At 38.5% G+C, this 13,975-nt stretch overlaps 1 protein-coding gene across 11 annotated transcripts in view; it reads right to left on the bottom strand.

Annotated features, from left to right (window-relative positions):
• The window catches only part of robo2 (roundabout, axon guidance receptor, homolog 2 (Drosophila)), a 250,952-nt gene that overhangs the window by 44,342 nt on the left and 192,635 nt on the right, over positions 1-13,975 (bottom strand). For 8 of the 11 annotated variants that reach the window (XM_017416383.3, XM_017416389.3, XM_017416387.3 and 5 more), the window contains exons 3-7: positions 10,783-10,940; positions 10,376-10,496; positions 9,724-9,862; positions 1,971-2,107; positions 777-788 (exon numbers count right to left, since the gene is read on the bottom strand). In XM_017416383.3, coding sequence (XP_017271872.1) covers positions 777-788; positions 1,971-2,107; positions 9,724-9,862; positions 10,376-10,496; positions 10,783-10,940 — 567 coding nt within the window. The remainder of the gene's footprint in view (positions 1-776; positions 789-1,970; positions 2,108-9,723; positions 9,863-10,375; positions 10,497-10,782; positions 10,941-13,975) is intronic. The other 3 variants (XM_017416384.3, XM_037980438.1, XM_017416391.3) reach the window with 1 other exon arrangement.

The following is a 13,975-nucleotide window of genomic DNA, read 5'->3' as shown; positions in this document are numbered from 1 at the left end:
ATATCAATGATTTGGTGCTAATTGAGGTTCATTCAAAAAAGGTTAAAAAACAAAAACAACTGGACTTCTATTCTGTAGTTGAAGATGTTTCGCTTCTCATCCGAGGAGCTTTCTCAATTCAGAAATAGAGAGTGTGGAGTTGAGTATCTGTTCTTCTTTTTTTTTACGTTTGTGTGTCTTTGTTTTACTTAATTTTTTTGGTGTATCCTCAACTCAAATCCATACTCTCTATTTCTGAATTGAGAAAGCTCCTCGGATGAGAAGCGAAATGTCTTCAGCTACAGAATAGAAGTCCAGTTGTTTTTGTCTTGTAACCTTTTTTGAATTTACCATGACCTGGATGACTGAGAATCTACACCAGCTTATTGAGGTTCCCACCAGGGCGGTAGATAATTAGAAACCTAAAATTCACTGCTCTTTTTTCTTTCAAACTGATTGTGATGAAGCACACAACCTGACAAACACATGTCTAATGGTTCAAATACATGTTGACTTAAAAAATATATATTTTGTGCTTTGTCTCCGAGTTCTAATAAGTTACAATAAACAAATATGTTTAACTGAATATTTTAAAAGATACCTTCAGGCATAAAGTTGTAAAATTTATTTTGGAAATAGCAAATTAAAGGGAAGACAGTTTAATGAAATGTCTGTGTTAGTTCAATACAAAAAAAACCAATAAAGTCAGTGGAAACTGATTGCCAAGCATTTGAATGTAGTAATGTTTAAGTGAGACACATGCAGAATGGGATCAAATCAGAGTGATGGGTACTTACCGACAGGGCGAGCTGGAGACACAACATAGGTGAAAGTGGATACACCAAAAAAGTAAAGTAAGACAAAGACACACAAACGTAAAAAAAAGAAGAACAGATAAACCAAAAAGTAAGACAAAAATAAATCAAAATCAGAATGAATGACATGTTGAGCTGCGGCCAACACATTTCTGGCATAGTGTAAGCATGACAGAATGGGTCCAGTAACTTTAGTCCACTGGACAGTTTGTAGATGAGCTGAAAGCATCTGTTTTTCTCTGACTTGAATGACAAAAGCAGTCTGGTGTAAAAACACACGTTTTTCAGTTTATTTTAATTTCCCGAAAGGGTAAATAATTTTTCTTCTTTAGATACAAACATTTTACTGGACCTTCTCTGTCTGCTTAAAAGAAATCTACATTTTTATGGGTGGTGTGTGTTGGTGCTAGCAGGTCATAGATGTGTTTATCTCAGCTACCACTGAATAGCACAAAAACTACATCAATAAGAGAAAACAGACAGCAAAAAAAAGCACTTCAAAATTTAGAATTCAGACACAGAATCTTCTGAAAACCTTACTCTTGAAAGAGACTGCCACAGAGGAACTGGTACGTGTTCCCTAACATTTCCTCAGTGTAGCTACCAGTGCCTTCAAAGTGAAGACGCAACTCTCACAAATATAGCTTCTAAAAAAGTAAAACATGGGCATAGTCAGACCTTGCTTCTACCTTCCTCTAGCTTTATGTGCCACTCTAAAGCGCTCCACAGAGACTGCAAATACCTGGGTGTAATGAAAAGAAGACTGGTGCAAATAAGAAAAATTATACTTAGAATGTTTGTATTAACCTCTTAAACCCCAGGTATGGTAGTAACAGTGTGCACCAGTAATCTGTGAAATGGCTTTGCTGACTGGGTGGTTACAGTATGGAGGGTAGCAGCATTAGACCACTGCTAGAGGAGAGGGTGACAGAGTGTGTCGATGATGCAATTGGAAATATAAATAATTGAACAGATTCATTGACTGTCTACAGCTCTCTTGGTTAAAGGAGTCTGCATTCTGCATCTTAATTTGCATAAAAGAGTCCCTATGGATAAAACTTTCAATTTAAACCTCATACTGGTGTAGGTAGTGATAACCCTAGTAGGCAATGACTTGTGTATGTGGTGTTTTGTGGAAGTTAATGGAAAGAAAAATAGAACAAGTGTGTTTCATACCTCTTACAGTGAGAGTGGCAGAGGCCTCCAGCTTGCCCACACGATTTTCTGCCACACAGGTGAACGTGCCCTCGTCATTAATAGAAGCTTTCTTTACCCTCAGTACATAGTCATCCTTGTCATACTTGATCTCATACCTGCAAACAAACATTTGACACCATAAAATATGTTTATTTGGCTACCTATTAAAACTAAATATTAGTAATTAAGAAGAAGCATAAATTCTGTGCAAATAACATATTCATTAAGAGTTGCCCCATGTCTCTGTTGTCATTTGGCAGTAAACTTTAAAAGCTTTTGCTTTTTTTAAGAGCGACAGAGAAGCGCACCTATTCCCTTTAATAAATGAAGACTGCATGGAGCAGGATCTATTATTTAAAAGTGACTCACGGTACACAGAGATACATGGAGTCAGTCTGAAAGTGTAACCATTCAATATTCATGAGCAGTTTCTCAGTTAATACAGTTTATCTATAGCTATATGTTCACGTGTGCTGGTTAAGTGTTTATACAGATGTTTGTCAGTAACTGCGCTTTTGTGCATTTACAGCAGAAGCATGAATGTGCATTTTAAGTGATAGAATCTTCAGTAATTGTGTATATATATATATATATATATATATATGTTATAGATAATAAACTTTGTAACACTGACAGCATTAAAAATGGTTAATCTTTTAATCTTTTTAATGTTTGTTTTCTTTAAATATTTTGAACGCAACAGAAATTATAAAATGTATTTCAGCTATAGGGTTTGTTGGCAACATGAAGAATAGGGTTTACTCTGTATACTATATTAGACAATAGAAAATGATAAACTATAGTTCACAGCAACACTTTCAAATGTGTCTGTAGTGCAGCAATATGCCATGGTCCATTTCCTTCAGAGCGAAAAAGACCCCTTTACTCAACTATCAGGTGTACTGATGGCTGTTTGCCACTGGCAGCAGCAAAACTAATTCATCCTGTCTATCCATGTCTGATTTTTTTCACTTGCTGTTATGACATTTCCTGAAAAAAAGCATTCAAAGGCAGTTTTATTGAAGCACATTCCTCAGCTATGACTGCTGGTTCCACCTCTCCACACAGGCACTTAAAGAACCATAATGATTATTTGACTGAGTCATGACTGAGTGCTTTGTTCTAGAGAGAGGGGGGATGAACAGTTCAGGTATCGATGGTAGATGTGGATAAAGCATTTATTCACGAAACCCTTGTGAGTGGCATTCAAAGAAATTGGTAGACATCTTTTGAGACAAGCCTGCTGTCAAACAAAAAACAAACAATCTAATAGACATGGTATCATTTTTGCCTTCCGGATACAACTGATAGCTCTCCATGAACTCTTGACTTGGAGGAGGAGGTGAGGATGATCAAGAGAGTGACAGGAACAAGTTAGGGCAATGCTGTAACTTCCTTTCCTTACAAAAACAAAACAAACAAAAAAATTAAAAAAACGTAAGTTGCTTTAAATCCACTTATCCTGACCAAGATGTCTGGTGCTAAAAAGGGTGTTAAAATGACATGGAAACATTTTACTTTGAGCTGCTATAAAAAACTTACCCAAAGACAGTTGCTCAGTGACTATTAAAAATACATGTTACAACTCATAGAGGGGTGATATGACTGAGAGGTGGTTAGCGCTGTTGCTACACAACAAGAAGGTCACTGGACACCCTCCTGGCCTGAGGCCTTTCTCTGTGGAATTTGCATGTTCTTCCTGTGCATGCAAGGTTTTCTTTGGATACTCTGGGTATTTTTTCCCACAGACCAAAAACATGAATGTTAGGTCAAATAGTAACTCAGAATTGTCCCTAGGTTTGAGTAAGAGTGTGAATGGTTGTCTCTCATTTGTCTCTATATGGCCTCATGATGACCTTGTGACCTATCCAGGCTGAACCCAGCCTTTCACGCAATGAGTGCTGGAGACGGGCACCAGATCCCCTGTGACCTGGACAGGAAAAAGTAGGTAAAGAAAATGGATGGATGGAACTCATAAAATGATCATTAATAGCCCTGTCTTTTTTCACAACACTAACTGTGCTGCATCCCTTCACTTTGACTTTCAGGAAAAATACAGATTCTGTCATCACCCAGAAACTTCAACAGGTAAAGTGCTCTTTCAGGTTCCCACAGTCTTGACTGAAGCCCTTGTTGTTTTGAGAACCCCGGTATGCACAGGTTGGGCAGCGTTCTTATTGTTCTTAGTACCATCTCTATTAGCCTCTCAAAACAGAACCTCAGGCTGGTCCCTGACTTATTAAAAGTACATGAATGCAATCCATCTGTAATCAACTTCCCATATGAAAACAGCTTAGATGACAAGATGAGTGGAAATGTTTTCAGGGGTAGAAGGCAGTTGTGGCCACACATGTAAGTGCACACAGTGAGAGAACAGTTGCTCTTTATTGTGACTGGACTCGGGGAGAGCTCTGTTCTCTATTAGAGGAGGAATGTAATTGCACATGTAAAAGGGTTGTGGAAAGGATAGGAGAGCCAAGTTCACCCTTCTGCACTCCCCTTGGGTTTCAGGCAGGGAAAGCATACTGTACACATGTACACAGAGCAAAGTCGACCATCATCCAACACATATACACACATACTGTAAGCAAACTCCTTCACTCATGTGGGTAGATGAGGAGTGATGGGAATGTAAGCAAATGCCAAAACAAAGCTGCATTTTTTTCTCCCTGGTTGTCAGGCTGATGTGTTTGCATCAGGAGAAAGCTGCACTCAGATGAAAATTTAATGGGCACACTTTAACAGCATTACATCTCAAACATCCTCCAGATCATTTTTAAGGGTTTGTCTTTAATGTGTCTGTCAGAAACACAACCAGCCATGTTTACCCTTCACACTTCTGCCAGTTCACGCACATTAAGAGATTTTTATTTTTTATCTCTGGCTTTATAAATACTTTGATGAGCATGCCTACAAAAGGTTTTTTTTTGAGAGGGACTTATGTCCTGTGTTTCTGTAAGTACACATGCAAAGATCTGATAGTCAGCAGAAGGCTTGTGTGCCAACTCTGAGCATGAGTCAGAAGATGAAGTAAGAGACTAATTCCAGCAAGGCCTTTAGCCTGACTGCTCGGACACAAAGTCCCCTCTCTGCTTCATTTCATTCTGACAGTTTGATCCACTTTCACACCATCTGACCACTAATTTCCCTCACGCTGACCAAAGTAGCAGAAGTCTACCTGTCCAGGCCTTGTTACCCATAAGAGGGAATCAATTACCTACTATCGCTTCTCATCTTGCCTCAATACAGCCTTTAGCCAAAGCTGCTCTCCCTCTGGTTCCTGGCACTTCTTCTGGCCAACAACCCCACTGACATTCATCATTTATCCTACATTAATTCCAAAGTAGTCCAGCAAAATTTCAGCCTCTATGATTAGGTTGGCACTTTTGGGGGAAATCTTTAGCCTAATATATATTTTTAAAGGACTTATTTTTCCTTTCTGCCAAAGCAATCGAAGAAGCAGTTCAGTTTTACCAAATTAAAAAAAGATTGTCGTGGGTGTTGTGGCTTGACTGGAAAATGCAGGAGAAACCAAAAAAATTGAAGTCTGGAAGGTATTAAGTCTTTCTTTCTTTGAGTATTAGTATATGTGGTGTGTTTACAAAAAATAGCTCAAGTAACATACTCTAAGAAATTTGGATTTTTGGATGCAAATTTTTCACTGTCAAAATAACATTACATTATTCCCATTTTCTTCTAAAAATAGTCACACTGTTTTATTCTTTTTACAAAGCATAAATCAATAAGGCCTAAAAATAAACAATCATTTCACTTAAGGGCTGTTCAAACTTGCAGACTAAATACTTGATGTATCACAGGAAGTAATGGAGACAGGAACTGTATCCTGTCATCTTTTTATTTTGCTGAGTTGCAAAGGTGAGAAATCACCGAAACCGGATGGTCAGCATAACAAAGGCATTCCTGTCACACAAGCTTTAACAGCTCTCTCAAACAGAATGACCTACACACCTCTATCATACAAAAACACACACCAGCACACACTCGCACACACGCCCCAGAGGAATTGAGTCTGAAAGAAAGGCTTTTCTGCTGAATGTTGCAGAGGCTGTGCCGCAGAGGTCAACAGGGACAGAGGGCTTGAATACAGATGGACTACAAGACATAAGAGGCTCTGATAAGGCACAGGAGAGGGCACAAGGGTCCAAAGCAAATGAGGAAAGGGCACAGTACCAAAGAAGGGGAAGGCATGGGCCACACACTGCGCTTGGAGGCAAATAAAGCTGGCAAAGCTCAGTGTTTTTTGTTGGATGTTAGTATACTGTGATAGAAAATATATATGTTAGACAAAAAATCAGCTTCTGTGGAGCTCAACAGATAACTGTTGTGATACAAACATTATTCCACAGTTAGATGCAATAATAAAGTAAAGACCTAGCATTCCTTGACGGAATGCATATTGATGACTGCCTTTCATGCTCGAGTTCTAGACTAAGATTTTCTTTTGTAGAAAAATGACAGATTTATAGCAGTTTTGATCAATATTGTGCAATATTCCATGTGATCTTGAATGATTTATTAGATTTAGATTTATTTAAAGTTTTAAACAAATCTCATGCGACAGTTAGCACTCAGTGAATGAGTTGGGGATCAGTCTCAACTATTATCGCACCAAATTTTAGCTCAATATCTGTAACATTGAGGTTGGGTGAATTTAATATTACACGTTGGTCAGGTTAGTTATTTTATTTCTGTCTAAAGCACAAGTAGGTAAACGTCCTTCTGGCTTCCCGGTAATAATTAAAGCCCCAATTATCTACTTTTTTTTTATCAAATATACAAGCTCCTATAATTCAGGCCCTGTCCTGTGGGAAACCTTGTGTTTCAGTTTAAATGGGTCAGAATGGAAGTTAGAGATTTATTTAAAACCATAAAAAGTTTAAAAAGTATTTTTTTTGTCTGATAGTGATAAGATGATAAAGAATAAAGGCAAAGGCTGAAAGCCACAAACTGTGCTGATGTAATTTCTTTCCCAATCATTTTTATGACTGTCATCAGGATATTAGAATTGCGGCAGGGGTATAGACAGATACTGACTTTGTCTCAATAGGTGTGCCTTCTTTTTAGTAATGTCAAGCTGCGTGAACTTTGAGAATTTAACATTAGAGAAAATTGTTCTCCTTTTACAGCCAAACAGAGAGTTTTGGTACCTTCTTATAGAAATACTGATCCTTTTGTAACTAAGATTAAGCAATTTTAGGGGGAAAATACTCAAGGCACCAGTACTATACTACTGTATCTAAAAAAGAACAATAATGACAACAATTAAATCTTTTTATGTTTAGCATAATGCCTTCTTAGTAGAGAGAGAGAGAGAGAAATCAGTATTATCTTAGTACACCTGTTGTTTTCTGACATTTTAATTTACACTGTCAGACTTTTTACTCTGACATGTGCCAGACTGTAATTTCAGTGATTTCATAGGTTTCTCTCTTGGATTTTTTTTTTATCATGATGATAAGTGACAAAACAAACTACATTCATTCTTTTATGTCACACTGCAGTATCAAACATGTTGATGAGCTGGATACTGAAATGAGAAGATGTTTGGTTGATTTTATATTGTTTGACTTTATTTTTCACAAATACAGTACAGCACGGATATAAATAAATAAATAAATAAATAAATAAATAAATAAATAAAACCATTCTTTTTGTCCTCTAATTGAAAGCTTTCTTTTCCTGTCGCTACCTACATGAAGCCATGTTGGGGCTTTATGTCTACACCATAGGTGCCAGTGTGTGCATGTGTATGCCTGTGAGGCAGCTGGAGCCACTGAGCATATTAACAACCTGTTTACTCAGCTGAGGCTCCATTTCTCTTCTTCCTAGCATAAAAGTGGTGCACACAGAAACTCATGGAGGGACTCAGGCGTGTAAAGGAACCAGCAAAGACAAGTTGAAACATTTTGATGTTAAAGAGGAGCAGTCTCGCTAAGTCTATCTCATTCAACAGCTTATCATAATAATAAGGACAACGTAACCTTTTCGAATAAAAGGCAAACAAAGAACACTCCCTGCTGCATAAACGACTGCTTGATCTTCTGTGGGCTTTTATTCCTTTTGGTGAAGACAACTACTGATGCAGCTGGGCATGTTTGAAGTGTGATGCCACAGTGGCTACATGATGATTTCTTCTTCTTCAGCACATTTGACCATTTTCAAAATGGAAACCATAGCTGTGTGTAAAACTCCTTTGTCAGGCAGAAGGAACTACTTTTTGATATTTACTCGGTGATGGCAAGATGTAAAGAAAGTAGGAACAGCTAGTATAACTTTTTTTTTTTGTCAGACAATAAAAGCAGAAAAATTGTCAAAACTAAGTATCTACGTTTCAGTTCTTGCCTTTGCTATAGTAAACCAATCGCTCAAAAGAACCAAGTGTCTCACACTGTAATCAGAGGCAATGCGATATTTATTTCTTATAATTGTTTGCTGTATATTTTTTATGTTTATCATACCATAAAATGGCCAAACTTCAAAGAGCTGTTACAGTTAGAGCAGACCCAGGCACATGACAGATATCCGACTCCATAATAAATCTGTTAATTAGTGTACAAAATGAACTCAGTTCTACAGCCAACTCCCTATCAAAGACTTGAGTGAAATACTTTTATGTGTTTGCCTTGGCACAGGGCTCATATCACACTGCCCAGTGAACCAAATCCTTATCAGACACAAACAAGCCGCCTACGCTCAGCTCTGCAGCTAGCCTTGGGAGATGTCAGGTCCACTGAGTGTATGTTTTTTGAGGTGATCCGAGCAGCATGTGACTGGCCTGCTGGCTGGAGACAGAACACTAGTCTCTCTGAAGTCCATTCCTGACAATGACACTCCTGCTGACCAAGAGTCAAGTTACTCACAGTGAAGCAATAGGTTGGCACACACAGGACCCAATAAGAGCAGTATTACAACAAGAGCAGCAAAGACATACGATGGTTAAATGTAGTGTATATTTCTCTTTAAATTACAGTCTTGTATTGCTGTTTTCTCTCTCACTTGTTTTTGTTTTTGCTTATGAGACTGATTTCATGTGTCGCGTCTGTGAGGATGCACCGGCTGGGCTTACATGTTTATAGAAAGTGCGATTATCTTTCAGGTGTGTGTACAAAATATACCTCTGAACAGCTGCACCTGTACACAGTCACTGGAGAGTCAAGTCAGCTGCCATCTTCTGTCTCTTCACATCTCGTTTCATTTAGTCTCCGTTTCTGTCTGCTTATCAATGTAAACTTTTTTCAGTACTTTTCTTTTTTCCCCATCACTTCTGCATTTCTATCATTTTGCTTACATGCTTATCTACCTACCAGGTTTAAATGTCTGGATAAAAGCATATTCATGGGTGAAATTTTTTATCAGAGGAATATCTGTTTTTTATTTATTCTAATTTTTTTAATTTTGTCTATATAAACACCGTAGTTTGTGTACTGCTTACAGCATTATTGTCCCGTGACAGCCACACCAGGTGAGAGCTAGATTATTAGTTTGAAACAGTTGCTCAGTTCAGTTCCATAGCAGCCTCTTCAGTTTGAGTGCAGTCTGCCACATCAGTACTTAACACTGGAATGCACAAAGGAGCACATTTTTGCTCACATTCAGCTCAAACCATGCCATTATTATTCTCTAAAGGGAAAAAAGTAAGTCTTAAGTAACTTTTTTTCTTAAAAGAGATATTTTGGCAACTCTTTTAGAATATCACTTATAAAGTACATACCTCCCTCGAGGCACATCAATGTCATCTTTCCTCCAGCGCACATTAGGTTGGGGATCTCCTTGCACCTGGCAACGAAACTCCACCATCTCCTCCTCCAGGACTACCTGGTTGATGGGCCTCTGGAGGAAGGTTGGTCGCTCTGTAGGATGAGCAGAACAGTGGGTGGGTACTTTATACTATAGATCTATAGAACTTTAGATCTTACATTATCCATTCTAATATCCTTTTCCTCTAGCATGATCATCTGTAAACACTTAATTAATTTCTGTTCATCCATGATCAGTTTAGTAGCAGTACCAAGGCACAAACTTAACCCGTAGATGTTGGTTAAATGACTAATGCAGTTTCTTAAACCCATTTGATCCATTTTATTCTCTCACTGTATAACCTCAGGACAGTTGCAATTGTCCTGGGGTTATGCAGTGTGAGATGGCAATTTCAAACATGAAAGGCAATAAATGATCCTTGAACTGCATTTAGCTCAGTGGCAAAGTCTAGATAAAAGCATTACTAATATGGATTAAAGCCCAATTGTGAGAGCCGTTTGCCTAAAGTATTGTACTATTTCGTGAAATTACACACAAATAGACACAAACCCACAACAGCAATAAACAGGTACAAGCTTTAATTCAAGAAGAGAAACACTACTTACCAAACACTGTTAACTGTGCTGTCTCGCTGTCCCGTTCTCCAACCATGTTGGTCCCCACACAGACGTACATACCAGCGTCACTCTTTCTTGTGTTGGAAATCATAAGCTTTCCTCCTCGAATCTAAATAATAAAAACAAAACATTTATTTTTTAAAATCAAACTTTTTTCATTTTTTTATATTTCCCTACATACATTTTTGTTCTGTTTCTTGTCTGTGGTTGAAGTACATTGAGTTGTAAATTCAAATCAATTGAGGTTGTATGTGATGCAATATTTCCCTTAACCCTTGTATCAATAATGTTCAATAAGTGGACTATGTCAGCAGCCACTGCTTTTTAAAATCAGTTCACAGGCAGTCTTGATGATGCTTCTACATATTTACTCAAACACCTTCAATGATACTCACAGTAATCCTATCATCCTTATCATCAATTCGCACTTTGTCTTTTCTCCAGTAGATGGTGGGCTCAGGATGGCCTCTGGGAGGAACACATTCAAGAATTGCAGGTTCTCCAGCAGCTACCACCACATCAGTAGGATTTTGTCTAAAGTCATCTCGCAGCACTGTAGGGACAAAGAAGAAGACAATCAAGGACTAGAAACACTTAAATGCAAACAGCAGGTGTGTATTTCAATACCAGTGTGTTATAGTTTACATTTGATTTTAAATGCCTTGATATACTTGATATATAATGATTTCTGTGCACAGTACAGTGTAAAAGTAGCAGGATTTATCTAAGCTATTTAAATGGGATGTGCAGCTTCATCTGACTGGGCAAGCAAAGTGAAAGCTAATTGGAGCTAATGGAGGTCCCTGTGGAAGCTGGAGAACAAACAGAGGCAGAATGCCCTGAAGCCTGGTGTCATTCACTTGTGAAAGCTAACAGGGGTGCCACACTGCTTCACTTTGGTAGCACGTACACATACATGCAACCAAACATGTGCTAACACACAAAAAGCCAGTGGGTGGTCTGATGAACAACTGTGCCCTTGTATCTAATCACCCCCCAGGTAGGCCTTTCATTAGAGAGATAACCTCTCGCCCTGCATCGTGTTCAGAGAAACACACAACACCAACTCATTATCAGACAAAGAGAGCTACTGTCACAAAGACACACATCAATGCGCAAATAAATGCTAATTTAAAAGGATGGACAAGCATAAAGGCAGAAAACTACCAGTAAGAAATTTAATCCTTAAACAAGTCCAGAATAGGATGCAACCTTTCAAACAAGAAAACACAAAAAGCACTTTATGCTAAAAGGGGGTTTAGACAAATAAACCTGGGCTCACCCTGCTTTGTGTACACAAACAATTTTTTTTCTAGGCAATTAATAACAATAGCAATCACTGGAGTATCACTTTAAGAATTTCAGTATCAGCTTTTTTTCCCATCGCTTTGGTAGAGAAGGATGTGCGATTCATTTGATGGATAAAACAGAATTAGCTTGTTTGGGGATATTTGAAGGTGCTTAAGAAGGGCTAAATTAAGGGCAGCACCACAGGTCCTTATGTAAATTCCATGTGGCACAGGAGACAGTGGTAAGGAGGGCCTGGATTATAAGAGAGGATAACTGGTCCCTGCGCTCCTGGCTTCTCTCATCTCTTCATTCACTCTTCTTACCCTCTCTACAGAAAGCCACACAGCCATTGTCTCCTTATTTATTTATTTAGACGAAGAGGAGGCAGAGTGGAGGAAGGGAGGAAGCTTTCAACCCAATTATCCTGGGGATGCACAGGGGCACAGAGTGGGACTTTTATGTGACATGAATTCAAATGAAACCTTTACACAGGGGTAATGGAAGAGAATACAGAAGAGGTAGAGATAGAGATTTTCTCTCTCTTATGCAGGGTTGCCCTCTAATCTAAAGAGCTAAGGTAATTAGCCAGCTCCAGTGTGCTGGACCCCCTAGCCAGTCCAGGCATAACAGCCACCACCACTGAGCTCTCAGTATTTGCATTACAAACAGATGTCCTGCCGTTTAAAATCATAGCCTGGTTTGGACCATACACAGGCTGTTGTTTTCAATATCGTGTTGGCTTTAATTGCTCCTTTCCATTCATTGCTGATAGCACCCGTGGGATTTTGTCAGAATCAATTTCCTTTGAATCAGAACAGTGACAAAAGAAACACACATTAGGTGCGTCATAATGGTGCCTGTGCAGGGCTGTCTAATCTAATCTAATACAGCACAATGTGTCAGACTGATGCACCCTTACCCTGCAATCTAAATAAACACATAAAAAAACAAACAATAAACTCCAAAACAAACAAACAAGAAACACATACAAAACACACAAATCAAAATAGAGTAGTCCCATGCTTCAACACATACACACATGCACTTGTTGAGGACAGATAAAACATTAGCCCAGACACACCTATAACTAAGCAGAAAAGAGTCAACACTGCTGAGAGGATTCTGCCAAGACAACACCTGACAGTTACATTTACAAGGTAAATGATGGGTAGAGCCAACCCAAATACACTTGAGTTCAATGTATACCTCTAACAACGATTTCACAGTCATCAAACAATTTGAGGGCAGAGACACAACTATTTCACTCTGATTCACACAGTATCAGAATGTATCTCTTCCACACAACCATTGCTGCCTGAAGGCACTTCCCTGACTGGCTTTATGTCAGGAATCATAAGGCAAGTGAATGCTTTTATATTAGCATCATAACACAAGAATTTTATTATCTATATACTTATTTTCTCCTGTTATTCTACGTGAGAGGCATCTGATAGGGTTGCATCATTAAGTGGGTCTGTGCATAGAAGATGAACTCTGGCTCCAACTCTGAAGCCCTGTAGGCATTTAGACTCGAATCAGCCGACAGACGTGAAGTAATTGACTTTCTATCCCCCTGAAACATTCAGCTCCTGTTCCACTGAAAACATCTCACCTCCTATGGAGTTCCAGCGGGCCACAAACTCTTGCCATCTTGCTTACTTGCTTATTAATATTTATGTATTTTTTTCTTCATTTACACCCCTCCATTGGCAAGTGCAACATCTGTCAATTCCAGCTGTGGGCTAAAAAGAGTCCATGTCTGAAAAATATTAATATGCCTTTGCTTCTAGAACTTATTTATTTCATAAACATCAGAGGAGTGTGCTCAGCTGAATGAAGGAGCAACTGCAGGGAGTAAAGAATTGCAAATTTGCAGGTTTTTTTTTTTTTCGACTGGCACTGTTTCAGCACAATTTTAAAGGGGAGGGAGTCAGGTTGCGGGATGTGAAACAGCCCAGGGGTTGAGAGTGGTGGTCTTTGCCAAAACAGAAACAAAAGAGACATCCACACACACAGCTACTTTTTAATTCAGCTTGCCCTCCATTGGCAGAGGAGGCCTGTTCCAAAAACCATTAGGAAGTTCTGTATGTGAATGTGAGTATTTACTGAAGACAAGACTCAGTAAACGACAAAAAAAAAAATCAGCTGGACACAGATACAGGTGCTGGTCATAAAATTAGAATATCATGAAAAAGTAGATTGATTTCAGTAATTCCATTTAAAAAGTGAAACTTGTATATTATATTCATACATTACATACAAACTCATATATTTCAAATGTTTATTTCGTTTAATTTT

This window comes from Kryptolebias marmoratus, linkage group LG2 (assembly GCF_001649575.2).
Source record: "Kryptolebias marmoratus isolate JLee-2015 linkage group LG2, ASM164957v2, whole genome shotgun sequence".
Classification (NCBI taxonomy): domain Eukaryota; kingdom Metazoa; phylum Chordata; class Actinopteri; order Cyprinodontiformes; family Rivulidae; genus Kryptolebias; species Kryptolebias marmoratus.
This window is presented reverse-complemented; position numbering and strand designations above follow the sequence as displayed.